We start from the raw sequence: 16,407 nt of genomic DNA, 5'->3' as shown, positions 1-16,407 counted from the left end.
AATATTTTCAAGTTATAATATATATGACTAAATTGCGCCGTTGGTCCTTTTGGTTTGCACAAAATTGCATGGTTTGGACAAAAGTTTGTTTTCAACGTCGTTGGTCCGTGTGGTTTGAAAATTGAACCTGGTTGGTCCCCCACCCAAACGTCTGTTTAGATAGAGCCGTTAGAGTGTGTCACATGCTTGTCACATGAGGGTATTTCAGTCTTTATACATAGGGACCAACAATGTATTTTTTCTGAAACCTACATATTCTTCCTTCATCTTTTTCCCCCAAACTAAAATAAAAAACCCCAATATCTTTTTCATCAGATTCATGAAATTTAAATCCACCTTAAAATAAATCCCCATCTCCCAATCAATTTATCTCTTCATTCATCAAATCATCAATTCATCTTCATCAATTAATTCATCCACCTCCGCAACCATCTTCATTAATTCATCGCCGCCACCATCTTCATTCATCAATTAATGGCCAGATTTACGAACGGAAGCACTGCCGCCATCATCATCTGTGAAGGGAAGCACCGCCACCGTCGTTGGTGGCCGGATTGACTATATTCTGACGACGAACAGCAGGTCGTAACCTTCAATTTTACTTCATGAATCGACGACGAACGACAAGCTCGATTACTATATTCCGATTGACTATATAAATCGATGAAGACGGTGAAGTTTGCAGGTGAATTACTGTTACTGCTTGCTTCACTTCATGCTTGTAACCTTCAATTTTTTCGTTTTTGGGTTTCATGAATCTCAAGGTTATCAACTGTTGTTTGGGGTTTAGTTATGGTTTACCATATATACTAATATCAAACAAAATTTTGGTCGTTTCATTCTTTGGTGCATGTAGTTTTTGCCAAGGGAAATTTATGCATGTAGTTTTTGCCAAGGGAAATTTATGCATGTAGTTTTTGCCAAGGGAAATTTATGTAAAGTGAGTTATACATAAGGGATAGAACATGTAAATATATAGGCCTAAAAATACCAGATATAATAATTAAGAAGTCTAAAGTGTAATATTTTAATTCAACATAATAACTCTTAGATAAAACCCACACAATTTTATGACGAGATTTATCTTTTTTCCCGCTGCGATTTAGGTTTCATCGTTGTCACCGTTAAACTCGAATTAATTTTACGAACAAAACGCAACTAGTGATATGGTTTTTCAATTAAGCTTCAAAAATTCCCACCTCGCATGTTCACATATCCAACGATGATTGTCTGTATGTGATGAAATCATTATTTATGTTGTTTTTAGTTGAATAGATATAGATATGTATATGTGTTGGTCCCTATGTATATCAGTGTATATGTATAAATATGTACTCCGTAATGAATTTTTGGTCCATGAATATTTGTATAAATATATACTCTGTAACTTATGTATCTATGTTTTGGTTAGATTTTTAGATTTAATTTTGATTAGGGTTTAAGTTTTTAATTTAGACAAATTAAGGTTTGAAGGTTGTTGAAGATAAATGGAAAGGGGGAGAGGAAAGAGGAGGGGAAAATGATAGTAATAACGCAGTTGGTTCCTATTGATGTAATGGACAAAAATACCCTCATGTGCCACACACATGGGTGATTTAACGAATCAATTTTAACAGCCATTTAAGAGGAGGACCAACCAGGTTCAATTTTCAAACCACACGGACCAACGACGTTGAAAACAAACTTTTGTCCAAACCATGCAATTTTGTGCAAACCACAAGGACCAACGGCGCAATTTAGTCAATATATATATATATATATATATATATATATATATATATATATATATATATATATATATATATATATATATATATATATATATATATATATATATATATATATATATATATATATATACATGTACATATATAATCATATCCGTTCATTTAATGGTTCGTGAATCGTTGAAATTTGGTCGAGGTTAAATGAGTGTATGAACACAGTTTAAAATTCTTGAGATTTAACTTAACAAACTTTGCTTATCATGTCGGAAACATATAAAGATCAAAGTTTAAATTTGGTCGGAAATTTCCGGGTTGTCACAAACCAAACCATAAAGGAACCAGTTATCTCCGCCAAATTTTCTACGGACATTTACAAACCCCTAGTTACAAATAGACAGCATACCTCAGCGGTCAGCTTCAACCACAAGTGGAAGTAAGTAGCAGTCGCCAACCTTAATACACCACCACCCGCAACCATCAAAAAACAGGAACCAACTGCAGCAGCCACCCAAAGCTGCCAACAGCCGCTACCCCCCTCCGATAGCCGCCGGCAGCAGCCCATCCACCGAAAACTGCCGAATTTCAACACAAAGACACGCACACCTGCGGCCACCCAAATCGACCCCGCACCCAAACCAACCCGAATTCCGATCAAAAGGGCTGTAGAGTTCCGCCGGAACTCGTCGCCTACAACCGCAGATGAGAAGAAAACGGAGGCCAAGAACAAAGTAAACGACCAAGAGACCAACCCAAACCCCACCGAAACAGCAACAACCGAACAAACATCCCAAAAAACACAAAAAGCACCCAGAACCCGTATGAAGAGGGAATAGATCGGTGTACCTTATTAAACGGAAAGCGGTAAGACCGAACCACCGGCGAGATGTTGGTGGTCCGAGAGGAGGTCAGTGAAGACGCTACAAAACCGCACTAGATTCAGATCTAGAAGATAGGAGGTGGTTGTTGAACAAAAAAAGGACAATCAAGGAAGAACACGATGTAGAAGAACAAAAGAAGAGTGATAACAATGATATTTCTTTAAAAATATAGAGTTTATTGAATAAAGAAAGGAGATAAAGTGATAAAAAGAATTACCTGCCGGAGCAAATTTAGATTCAGGGAAGAAGATGGATGTGGTTGACACGATTTTCAAGTCAAAGAAAAAGTAGTTGTGTTCTAGTGATAAAAATAAAAAAAATAATAAAAAAAAAAACCTTAATCTTTTCACATTAAGATATCGAAGGAAATTAACTCAACCTTTTTCCTACCAAAAGGGTTACATTTGAATCAGAACCTTACAAATGTATTAATAATACAATATCATTAAATTTACATTAAAGGACTAACTAATTAATCGAATTCAAATTCAAATCCTAATAATTTAACTTTTTTACATTATAGGTTCTAATCAATTTAAATTTCTCATAAAAACACAAAAAGTGCATCTTTTCATCAAGAAGATGATGATGAACACATTCTCATCTCCAACACTTTCTTATGAGAATTCGAGTGTTTATAACTCACAAAACTAGGACTCTTTGCTGGCCTATATTCGGGCAGCAACCTGCCCGACTTGTACCTTACCCCGCATGCATTACAAAGTGTTTTTGGCCCATCAGGCCCAGCCCGCCATTGTGGAGTCCTTTGTGAAAGACAATGGCTGCATCTCCTACCTTGCCCGGTGCTGCCCTCTCCTTCCTCATCATGCTTCATCTGCTTGTACACCCCCTGTCCGTACCCTTCACTTTTTATGCTTGTAGGACTTGTACTTTTAATGGGTAAAATCAACTCACTATCAGCTAACCAATAAGCTTGATGAAGCAAAGGTGGGTCAGTGTTAAAGCACTGTTGAGACCAGCTTAAATGATTTGTACCTTTGAATTGACTTCTTTTTCTTTTGCTTCTTGCTTTGGAAGGTACAACTAGTTTATGCAGTGAAACATTGTTGCCTCCTACTCGGGGTTTCATTTTTGCCTCAGAGCTTGGTGATTCTTTGGTTGAACCTTGTGCATTACCAGTTGTACTTTCAGGGTTTAAGGGAATTACTGATGAAATGTAACTTCCAGTGCTGGATAAACAATCTTCCACAAAAATTGATAGCCATTCTGTGTTGATATCCCCTTCTTCCTGCATAACTTTCAAAATTAGAACTAGTACATTAAAGACTTGTACCTCATGCAATAAGGCTTGTACCAACATATGAGGTTAAAGTTTTGATATTTTACATAGGAAATACATAACTGAAATGTTGTACGGAGTACTGAATATATAAGCAAATAAAATATGAAAGTAAATAGGCTAGGCTTAAAAGTTAAATGGTAGTACCATAGTGTGGCCGGAGAAAAGGTCATCTAGGCTGCCTGGTTTAGGGAAAGATGGAGATAAAAGATGTTGCTCCGGCTGGTTTTTAGCCGGAAACCCACCTGAAACAGAGACATTCCAGCAAAAGTCCATTTTCACTTTTTTCTTAAGACAAAATAAGAATAAGATTTAAGATTTTGGAAATAAAGCAGAGATTTCCCACCATAGCTTTGGTTTTATTCAAAATAATTTACAAATTTGGTCCCTTAACTATTCTTTTTTTTAAAACAAACCTTTGTTATTAAAATGAGATGTACAAACGAAAGGAAAATATAACAACGAGTAAATAGACCCGTAGAATCATGAGTTGTTTTTAAATGAAACAGTTTAATAATATGTTTTAGGTATTAAGTGAACGAAAATGCTAAAGTCATTTAGTTTATTGACCCGTCGAACCACAGAGTCCGACTAAGAAACTCGTCAGCTGAACATTTCATCAAACACCTAAAATGCATATTAAACAATCTACATCCAATTATAAGAGATAATATTAGTTGTCATTTTATTTTAAAATTGTAAATTAAAATATAAGTTTAAAATTAGTTTTCTTCTTCCTAGCTTGTATACCTTTTCGTACCCAATTCAAAATAATTAATTAAAATAATTCAAAATTATTTAATTTTAATAATTAAAATAACTATTAATAAGATTTAATAATAATAATTAATTAATAAGATTTAATTTTAATTCAAAATTATTTAGATTAATCACATCACCCACCATGCTTCGATTTTTTTCTTTTTCTTTTTTATTTTTTCCTAATAAAGGAATTAATCTAATAATAATAACATCATCATTAAAGGATTTTAATATTAACTATAGATTTCCAGCATCTAAACCAACCGTTTACCTTTTTTTTCAATGTCTCTATCTTCATTTTTTTTTTTTATCGAAAGTCAACAAGAGCATTGCATATATTAAGAATGAATGTACAAACTGTTACAAAATTGGAAGCTCTACAGGAGAACACCTGCAGCCCCCAGCGACACACAAACCACTATACAGGAGTTTACATATGATGAACTTTTACAAAGATGAAATAATAACGAAGACAACACGAAAAAAACACGAAAGTAAAGCGCGCCATACTTTGGCTCTTTTTGGGAAGGGTTGTCAGATTTTATGTCTTCTAAAAACAAACAATTTTCAGATAAAGTGATAAAGAAACAGTAATTTTACTTAATAAATTAAGAGAGCTGTACAGAAACAGTTCATTAAGTTGAAAGTAATGGGTCCTAAAGCACCTATTTATGCTATACTAAAGAAAACATGGAGATTATAAACTTATGACTCAAACGATACAGAGGACAATGTAAGATAACGAATTAGCCTATTCCTTTCTTGGTAGCGATAGGCGCATCATAGATAAAAGACATTGACAACCAAGATAGCCATTCCATGTTCCTTCTTTTTCCTGCGATTAGAATCGTATGATCGATTGATTCGTCCTGAAAAATGGCATCGATTGATTCGTCCTAAAAATATTCACATTTATTTTTCTTTCCTATTTATGCTGATATAATACTGCTTCATCCGTCCCTAATTTATAGTCCACTATGTAATGGTTGTGGTTATGGGTTTGTGGTGTTGGTTTTTTTGATAATGTGGCGATGTGAATTGAAAATATGAAGTAATGATGATGTGAGTTTATGTGTTGATTGGACGTGTTGTGATAATGTGATAAAATATAATTCAGCGTTGAATAAAAAGGAGATATAAATAATTTTGTTAAAATGTTTTGGACCAATAAGATTAACTCACGGATGTGAATTTTATCGTTACTTTGCAACACACGCGCAAGTCACAGTTCAAAAGCCACGCTCCATTAACTGAAAAAGAAGGCGTGAGATTGTGCCATGTCACCACCCAAGACGTGGAATGGTGACCGGTGTTAATGGTCTTACTAACAAATACTCTGTAGCTATAAAATCTATAAGACCACTTGTTGTGGTTGGGAGCGTGGGTTGGGGGCATGGGTTGCTTTTTATACCTTTTTGATGACTAGGATGAGTGAGTAGTTTTTATGGAGTTGTGGTGGTGTGAGTTAAGAGTATTATGATGATGTGTTAAAATATAATTGGGTTAGGTATTAAAAAGGATATAAAATAATATTTTAAAATTAATAAAAAATTAAAAAAAGTAAACAACACCGTTGTCATCCCCGTTGCAGGCTCATGCACGCTCCTCTTCATCCTTCTAGCCACGCCTCGATACGGGAGGTGGGGGCGGCGCCAGGTGAAACATCACCCTCCCACGCGGTTTTCTTCCACCGCTACAACAAGTCTAATAGAAGGTGAATAATGCTTATGTAATAAAGCTTAACATGCAGAAGTTAAAAATTCAGTGAATTATATCTTTAAATTACGGATTAGTCTTAACCAAACAAAAATATCTACTACGGAAGGTGGGCCAACCCCAACCACCATATCGAAAGTGGATTACAACATAGAGAAGGGGAGGTCACATGGAGTATGTGAAACCTTTCTTACATGCTATTGTTGGTGACTCACTCTAAAAAGTAAATAGCTCCATGGTTTCTCAACACACTTTATAAAGTAGTCTAGATTGTAGATATCACGGTTTCAATTTTTCTTATTTCTTACAGTAATATACTCCTAAAATATTTGTAATGATACTGTAATGATACAGAAAAATATTGTACTCCGTATAAGGTTAAGAGTAAGTATGCGATTATTATGTTTGTAGTAAAATTACTCCATACAAGATTATCAAATTATGAACATACGTTTTAAGTTGCTTTGACCGATTGTGATAAAACGACAAAAAATAGAAACTAATTTTAGTGTTAACCAAAAAATATGTCATATCAGTTACAGTCATGCAACGTTCTTTAAAATATGTATAAGAGCACTTTCAACCATGACGCTAAAACAAAACAAAGAGCAAGCCTAAGTGAATTTGATCATTGGCGCCAATGGCAAGTCAAAGGCAAGCCAATGATCACACGTCATGCTTTCTCTGAATGCATAGTATTTTCTCTTTGGGGCTTTTTGATTTTAATACTTGTACCCAATTAATTGTACATTGATTTAACTAAATAATTAAGATTGGTCCATGTGATGGTAAATTAGTGTGTGATGAATGTTAGTATAATTTAATGAGTGAGTAATGAAAAGAAAATATTGAGGTGACACACAGTAAGTGACGAGAAGGAAGTAATTAACGGTTGGGACGTGGGAGCACTCTAACATTGTTTGGTCATAATATAGTATAGTACAATCAAGCATGCTCTCTTTTCATTTCATTGTCCCAACACGTATATAATATGATTACTCCACAATTCACAAGCATTATTGAAGCAATGGGGCATGTTCATCAAACTACAAGTTAAGAAGGTGCGTGATTGTGATAGGAAAGGACACTTTCAAAGATGCACCAAAATATATTGATATATTGTAATACTCAGCATTCATGTGATAGACCGAACTAAAGAAGGAACTGGACAAAAGTTGATGAATAGATTGAGCATTTGGAGGCTACATTTGCAATAAACCTTAGACCTTGCACCAAATAATTAGAAGTATTTTATGAAATAAATCTATTAACTTTTGCAAATTTTTATGGCATTAGGGTATAACTTAATGTACAAGTAGACAAAATACTCCTAGCAATTTTCTGCACCAGTTCAATTATTTTTAGAGTAATAACATAAACTCCAAATTACACATAATAATAATAATAAAATTATAATAATGCCCGGAAAATAAAGACACGCAGGGACATAATGGGTCTCAAAGTAAGATTTGTTTGTTGATGGTAAAATGAAAATATGGAACAATATTAACTGTTTGCTTATTTACGTACTCGACAGTAAAATTAAATTACTACGCATTTATTATAAGACAAATGATATGTGTATTTTGAATATCATTTGGTTGTTACTTGTCTCTTTGTCATGGATGGTTCGTCCACGCTAACTGTTATTTGTATACCATCAAACATGTTTTAAGTGTTATATTTTAAATTATAAGAAATGTTTGATGGTTAGTAAGGATGACAATTGATCGAATATAGATCAGGTGATGCCGTATTCATATCCATATCCATTTGATTTTTCCTCATCTATATTCATTTAGTTTCAGGTCATCCATCCATATACATATCCAGTGGATTAAGAAGGTTAATGGATATCCAATAGATATTAAAAAGTGTTATAATATTTTGTAATATGAGATTAAAATAAAAACGTAGTATATCAAAAATAAATATAAATGACGTAATTAAAATCTATCCATAAGAATATGTAATCTTTGTTGAAGATATAACAAAATTTGTTAAATTTACTATAAAATATAGATTATGAAAAATTAAATATGAAATTGTAAGTTTATTTTGTTAGATATACGTGTTTTATTGTAATATATTATAGTTATTTCATTATATAGTTGAAAGCAAAATGTAAATTTAACGGTAAATGAACTTGTAATAGTAAATATGTAAGCATATATCTATATTTATGTATTTGTATATGTATTTCGGGTGGTAATGAATATATCCATGGATGAAACTTTTCATCCATGTCCATATCCATATCCATTTAGATTCATCCATATCCACATCCATTTAGGTTCATCCATATTCACCACGAAGCGGGTGGATCGAGTGGATATCTACCGGATCGGGTGGCCATTGCCATCCCTAGGTTAGAGACAAAAATGATCAGTGTACAAATCATTTGCCTGGTTATCATTTAGTCTTTTTCTACTAAAAGAAATTTAATCAAGTCAACATTAAATCAAAGAATGAGACCAACGATCAAAAGATGGTGCCGGCTAACCATCTCTTGGCGTTAAAATACTAGTAACATTGTAGAATATATGTTTCAGTCATATCACTAGTTGAACACTCATTGATTAATTATAGTATTATACAGATTTTAAATGAGTAACTTAACAATGTATGTGCTACAAACAAAATATGACAAAAATATGTAAAATCTACTAAATGTCTTAGAAACCAATGACCAAAGTCAAGATTCTGAAATTGGACGGCAAGAAAATGCCTAAAAGAACATTTGGATAACACAAATACACAATGCCCAATCAGATAGATTATTTTAAAAGAATTAAACCTTGATTGCATGATACAAAGTGGTCAACCTACATACCTTTGAAAAATGAAGCCTAGAACATAACATTGAAAATAGAAAATAACAATTAACATTAACAATTAACAATAACAATAACAATAATTGTAAGAGTAATAAAAAAGACTCAAAGTTACTAACTGCCATGATTTATTTTCTTAGGTTTGGACAAGAACTATGTTGACCTTTTGTGAACACTTGTTAAAATGAAATCAATAGATTACACCAAAATCTATACAAACTGTGTGGACTGTGAAGAGCAGACCAGGTACAAACAAATTTTCTAACATTGTTCCTTGTTTTATCCAATTGCAATTCAAAACAATGCCCAAAGCCCCAAACAAAACAATCCATATATCAACAAATATTTTTTAAGTTCATTCATTCGTATGAAGAATTGAAATTATCATAACCACATTCATCCAACAACATTGTAGATTATAAATATATATGCCGAATAGTTTTTAAGCCCCGAAATGCTGCAAATGGAACAGCATAACTGTTCCTTTACCTTATATTAAGGGTCCAAATGGGTCCGGATGAGATTAAGCCTACCAATCAACTGTGTTTTATCTTCAAACTACGTTAGTCAAAATACTAATCTTATTACAATTGCAGGCTTGCCACAGTGGTATACTTGGCTGCAAGGTTTACCCATTTGACCAAAGGGATATAAAAATCATTGGCTGATTCAATACCAAGACAATTCAAATTTTTATACCAGGAACAAATTGGCTGATGCTTTACTAAAACAACTCAAATTTTTATTTGAATTTAAATTTGATAATAAGAAATAAAAAACTTACCTGATGCAGAAATAATAGCAGATTGATCGAGAAAATATTCCAATGACTAACAAACTATAAACAACAAAATCACCAATGATCTTTACATGAACATACACCTGCTCCAAAATGATGAAACCGGTATGAATCTCTAACTACTATATCCCTGTTACAGATCTTCGAAACATACTTTATCCAATTATGGCAATCATTACATACTCGAAGATTCTTCATTACACGCAAAGGAATCGCATTCGACAAACTCAAAAGCCCAAATGTAATAGCTAACTTTTCACTATGTATGCAACTAGATGGATCCTTCTGTTCTTGTTCCACCTCATTCAAAAGACTATATCGATCTTGAACGTAACCGATATCAGCAGCCCGTTTATTCAAAACTTCTAAATACTCATAAATCTCATCAGCTAATGGATGCAGACGATCGCCAACAAAAAACGCATGAACTGTGTTTTTAACCTCAACCCAACTACGACCCGGTACCTTTTTCACACCTTTATCTTTCATTAACTTTCTTGTTCGGTTTCTGTCGTCCCATTTACCAGAAACTGCATACATATTTGATAATAAAACATAAGTGGCTGAATCTTCAGGTTCCAATTCAAGAAGATGTTTTGCAGATATTTCTCCAATTTCTTTATTTTTATAAACTGTACATGCACTTAAAAGTGTCCTCCACACCATTGCGTCAGGTTCAATCGGCATTGACTTGATAAATTCTAGCCCACGGGTCAAAAGCCCGGCCCGTCCAAGAATATCCACAACACAAGCATAGTGTTCGGGTCGTGGGACCAGACCATAAGTTTGACTCATCGAATTGAAGTATTCAAGCCCTTTTTCAACTAACCTAACGTGACTACAAGCCGTTAAAACTCCTACAAAAGTAACATAATTTGGTGTAAAACCGAATTTTTTCATTTCTTCAAACAACTTTATAGCTTCATCTCCACATCCATGCTGAGAATAGCCCGTTATCATCGCATTCCATGAGATCTCGTTTTTATCCCGCATTTCAAGAAACTCTTTTTTCGCATCATTAAGGGACCCACATTTCGAATATAATGTTATCAGGACATTTGAAGCCTCGGGTTCTAAACTATAGCCCGTTTTAATCATTCTTGAATGAATTTGTTTGCCTTGGGTTACATTTGTTGTATTAGCAGCAGCACTAACTGCAGACCCGTACGTAAACATATTCATTTCGACTCCAATTTCATTCATTTTCGAGAATACTTTTAACGACTCTTCGTAATTACCACTCTGCGCAAATCCCGAAACCAATCCATTCCATGAGACGTTATCTTTATGATTAATCTTGTCGAACGCCAAGTAAGCTTCGTTTATTAAACCACATCGAGCATACAAACAAACAAGTGCATTACCAATCGAAAGATCAGATGAATAACCACAAACAACTGATTGCCCATGTATTTGACGACCTTGATCGATTGTTTGAATACCTGCACACGCACTAATCGCACTTGAAAATCCAATGTTATCTGATTGTATACCTTGATGTAACATTTCTTCAAATGTTTTAAGAGCTTCGAAAAACAGTTCATGTTGAGCGTATCCCGCTATCATTGCTGTCCAAGAAACAACGTCCTTCTCCTTCAAACGCCTGAGAATTTTCTGTGCAGTGTACAACTCTCCATGCTTAGAGTACATATCAATAAGTACACTGCTGACATATACATTCGTCTGAAACCCCGTTTTCACAGTTTGTGAATGAATCTGTTCCCCCAGGTCTAGAGCACCGACTAAAGTACATGTTCTTAGTATACTCGGATACGTGTACTGGTTAGGCCTCAACCCCCGAATCTGCATTTGCGAAAAGATATTATATGATTCACAAAGATCCCCTAACTGTCCATAGGCCACTAACATCACGTTCCACAAAACTACGTTTTCATTTTTTGTTGTACGGAAAAACTCATGAGCCGTTTTGACATCAGAGCATTTTGCATAAAGGTCAAGTAACGAGCCTTCAATGATTATATCTGCACATATTCCAGATTTTATTGCATACGAGTGTAGTTGCATTCCATTGATCAAATCTCCGATTGATGCACACGCACTTAATAATCCAGAAACTGTAACAGAATCAGGTTTCAGTTTATCAGACTGCATTTTTCCGTACAATTCAAGAGCTTTTTCACTAAGTCCTTTTTGGGCCAGACCTGAAATAAGAGTATTGTACGATACACCATCCCGATTTTCCATTTTAGTAAAGATTTGTTCTGCAGATAACAAATTCCCGCAACGTGAGTATAATGTGACAAGAGCATTACACACGAAAGTTTCGGATGAAAATCCCCACTTATGAATTAACGAATGCAACTGCTCTCCTAGGTCAAAAAATGAAATCTTTGTACACGAACTTATGACGCTAGAGAAAACGTACGGAGTGGGTAAAATCCCGGAATTATGCATTTCGGTAAATAATAAAATACTTTCTTCTTCATGTCCATTTTGTGAGAATCCAGATATCATAGCAACCCAAGTAACATTATCTCTTAAACACAACCCTTGAAACACATATTTCGCTGCATCTATACACCCCTTTTTTGCATACAAGTCGATTAACGGATTACAAGCAATATAATTTGTACCAAAACCACAACGAACGATCTTGGTATGAATCTGCTTTACATAACTATAATCGATCTTATTATCTCCACTACACGCACGTAAAACATTCGAAAATGTCACTTCATCAGGGTCAACATTCTCATCTAACATTTTCGAAAACAGGCCCAACACCATAATACTCAACTTCTTTTTAAGCAAACTAGAAAACAAATTATTCCAAAACAATAAATCTCTGTCAGGCATTTCATCGAACACCTGGCATGCATAACTTAAATCGCCATGAGCAAGATAAACATCAGCTAACCGGCTGCAAATTCCATGATTCTTATCGAAACCCGATTTCATTAACCTCCCATGAAGCTTTTTAACATCTGTTAAGCATCCAGAAGTTAAATATCCTTCTAAAAGCCAGTAGTACGTCTGATGGTTAGCATAAATTTGGCGGGAAATATTTAACCCCTTTGTCTCATTAATTTTATGGCTCAATTCATCTTCTTCATTGATCAATTGAATACACGCAGAAGTATTAAAAGCAGCTGCTGATTTGAATCCACTTAATTTCCAGCTAAAGAACTACAATTACAGCAATACCTATCATTAATACGATTTTTTTTATATATAAAAAATTGACAAAGTCATTAAATTAAGGGAAATGAAGTTTTCAGTTGATGTATGTACATGTATACCTTTGGGAACGTAGTTGATTTAGGCGGGAAAGATTGAATTGGGGCAGTTAACAGTGAACCACGTAATAATATCATTGGACGTCTTTAGTGAAAAAAATAAAATTATTAAACTATATATACAAATAGATAGATACTGATTTACAGAACCATCTCTTTAGCATTAACACGCAGGGGAAAAGGGCGAAGATGAAGATTAGGTTAATATCATCATTGTTAAGAATGAAAGTTCGGAGGTAATTCCTAAATTTATGGTAGGAAACTAAGTTACTGTAAATTACTAATGAGTTCGTTATACAAAGAATTTGTTAGTGCAACTTAAGATACTTATGGTTGCGTTTGGTAAATATCTATAGCTGAATTTCAGTTAGTTCGTGATACATCTCACATTCTCACTCTGATGTAAAGTTGGTACTCGATTTTTTTTTTTTTTTTTCCTAAGTTTAAAATTGAAGGTTAAATTTTTTAAGTGTTTCGTAAATTACTTGAAACCGAAAGTTTATAGATGTTATTCGACTGGAAATGACAATAAAGGACTTGACCTCTCAAATAGGATTAAAGCTTCGGGAGTTTTCAAGTCCGAACCTGCTAAACAACATAAACCCCCTCGTGCCTATGAAGCTGCGATAACTCTGTCGCAAAGTAAGTAGTAGCCTCGAGATTAGTCAGCTTGCAAAGTGAAACTCGGGTAAATAAAAAAATAATGTACTGGACTCTAAAGGGTAGCCTAGTGGTCGGGACTTGAAAATCTCTAGTATAGATCCAAGTTCAAATCCCATTGATTACAATTTGGAGCTTTGCTTTTTTTTTTTTTTTTTTTTTTAAAAAGGAGCTATTTTTTTTTTTCATTTCATAACTCTAGAGATTATTGTATAAGCTAGTTTAATTAACTTTTTAATTTCACAAGGTCATTAAGTTTTATCACTCAATAATCACAATAACTCGAGCGTATGAAAAAATAAGTTTAAAATAAGCTTCTCCTAAACAAACCCTATATCTTGTTTTGATTCGCGTTCTAGTCCACAAGAATCAATAATTATTTGTGTCATTGATCTCAACCAAAAACATTCCCGAGTAGCTTCATGTAATGCAATCACTTCGACATGATTTGATGATGTAGCAACAAGTGTTTGTTTTTGAGAACGCCATGATATTGCAGTACCTCCATTTAGAAATACATATCCAGTTTGAAATTTAGTTTTGTAACAACCCAAACCATCCAACGACAAAACCACGTGAAAACAGCAAAATAAAAAAAAAAATCCTGAACAGCATGTTGCGCGGCGCGCCATATAGGCCGCGCGGCGCGCCAAAGTGGACTGTCAAAAAAGTTCTTAAATGCGAAAATGTTTGACTAGTTCCCGACGTATTTAGACAAAACGCTTTTAACCGCATGTTCAATATATGAAAACTAGCGCGTTCCATTAATAAAATTTTAGTTTACGAAGCGGGGCCCACATTGACCCAAATTACCCTTTAAGTATCAAAATACAATTTTCGACCATAAGACTTTTAATACAAAACAAAGCCGAGCATGGCGATTGGGGATACGCTACCCAATCCGAATAAATCCAAAAGCAAGCCTTCTACGCAAACTATGCAAGTCCTCTAATCCTCGCGCTTACCTGAGCCACCATCCGCATGCAATCTATAAAAAGAGTCAACAACGAGAGGGTAAGCTAACGCTTAGTGAATGATAATATACTACATACATATATATGTATAAAATGGACACGCCACAAAATAACAAATACCGCATACCGAGGCATCCATATATAAGGCACTACACTAAGCATACCGTACGATCTCTAAGCAACGAGCTAAAGATACAACAACAATATAAGTTCACCAACGACGATGTGAACAACGCCAAATAGCTACACCCAGAGGGTTAGCTACAACACAACAATACATTAATATATAACAATATAAACGAACAAGGTTAACACCTTAACCCAATACCGAGAACCAAATACCACAATGAAGATTGGCCGAACTACACGAGCCTTAGTAATCCGAAACCACACGAGATTACTATCTTCACAACATCGAGGTTGGCCGAACCACACGAGCCTTAGTAATCCGAAACCACACGAGATTACTACCTCAATAAGATGACCGAACTACACGAGCCACCATGAATCCGAACTACACGAGATTCATTTCCACAATACAATAAGATGACCGAAACCACACGCGTCATCGTGAATCCGGATACACACGCGATTCACTTCTCAACATTATACCCTTCGCCATTGGGGTTATATCAACCACATCACAACCACGTGTGATAATGTACACGTGAACGCGTACTTCGCCAAAGATGGTCAACCAAAACGCACAACCGTGCCAATTGAACTCATACAAAAGTCCATCAAATCCATCTATATGTGAAGTGAGCTCTATAGCCGAGAATCACTTCACCCGACCCGCACCCATCCTACACATACATATGCACATAGGATATTATCACTCACCTTGAAGTCTTGAAGAAAGCTTCCAAGTAAACCGCAACTCGCCAATGGAAAATACCTATTCCATTATCACAATTACAGCAATACACTTAGAGTGGATTTACAAATCAACCCAATTCGTCACTTAGTGTAATTTCGACCCAAATGCACTTCCAAGCACAAACCGTGCCCAAAACTAACCAATAATCACTAACACAAGTGAGAATGGTCCTAATACGCCAATTAAACCCGAACTCAAGTGTTAAACACGTGTCATACCCATTTTGACACTTAAACCCTAATTTTGACCCATAAGGTCAAAATCTCACCATTTACAAGTTTTGACACCAAAACACATTTAACTTGGTTTTATACTTCAACTTAATCCATTTCAAGTTTATAAACCTCATTAAATCTCCAAATGGGTCATTGTGATGACCCGGAAATTTCTGACCAAATTTAAACTTAATCTTTGTATGATTAACATTTTCGACACGATAAGCAAAGTCTGTAAAACTGAATCTCAAAATTTTTGAACTACTTTTATATATTTAAATACCTTTCGGTTGTTTTCGACGATTCGCGAACAATTATATGTAAATAGATACATATATACTATAACTTGAAAAGGTAACAATGTATTAATTATTTGATACCGTACATTAAACTTATTGGTTTAAA

At 34.6% G+C, this 16,407-nt stretch overlaps 2 protein-coding genes across 2 annotated transcripts; both read right to left on the bottom strand.

Moving 5' to 3' along the window:
- Window positions 1-3,075: 3,075 nt before the first annotated feature.
- On the bottom strand, window positions 3,076-4,210 carry LOC139896789 (GATA transcription factor 7-like). The gene is made up of 2 exons (XM_071879425.1): window positions 4,053-4,210; window positions 3,076-3,854 (listed from the first exon to the last, which is right to left on the bottom strand). The coding sequence occupies exons 1-2, from the start codon at window positions 4,179-4,181 to the stop codon at window positions 3,180-3,182; spliced, it is 804 nt and encodes a 267-aa protein (XP_071735526.1). The 5' UTR covers window positions 4,182-4,210; the 3' UTR covers window positions 3,076-3,179.
- A 5,797-nt stretch (window positions 4,211-10,007) lies between these two features.
- On the bottom strand, window positions 10,008-13,391 carry LOC139896788 (pentatricopeptide repeat-containing protein At4g13650). Its single transcript, XM_071879424.1, has 2 exons — window positions 13,277-13,391; window positions 10,008-13,163 (listed from the first exon to the last, which is right to left on the bottom strand). Exons 1-2 carry the CDS (start codon window positions 13,349-13,351, stop codon window positions 10,071-10,073), a joined length of 3,168 nt encoding a protein of 1,055 aa, XP_071735525.1. The 5' UTR covers window positions 13,352-13,391; the 3' UTR covers window positions 10,008-10,070.
- Between the last annotated feature and the right edge of the window lie 3,016 nt (window positions 13,392-16,407).

The sequence above is a fragment of the Rutidosis leptorrhynchoides genome, chromosome 3 (genome assembly GCF_046630445.1).
Source record: "Rutidosis leptorrhynchoides isolate AG116_Rl617_1_P2 chromosome 3, CSIRO_AGI_Rlap_v1, whole genome shotgun sequence".
NCBI lineage: Eukaryota > Viridiplantae > Streptophyta > Magnoliopsida > Asterales > Asteraceae > Rutidosis > Rutidosis leptorrhynchoides.
The sequence above is the reverse complement of the archived record's forward strand: the minus strand, read 5'-3'. Positions and strand labels throughout refer to the sequence as shown.

Coding starts and splice junctions, on each gene's coding strand:
- LOC139896789 (XM_071879425.1), bottom strand. CDS start 4,181: ATGGACTTTTGCTGGAATGTCTCTGTTTCAGGTGGGTTTCCGGCTAAA. Junction 3,855..4,052: donor TTTTCTCCGGCCACACTATG/GTACTACCATTT, acceptor AAAGTTATGCAG/GAAGAAGGGGATATCAACAC.
- LOC139896788 (XM_071879424.1), bottom strand. CDS start 13,351: ATGATATTATTACGTGGTTCACTGTTAACTGCCCCAATTCAATCTTTC. Junction 13,164..13,276: donor AATCAACTACGTTCCCAAAG/GTATACATGTAC, acceptor CTGTAATTGTAG/TTCTTTAGCTGGAAATTAAG.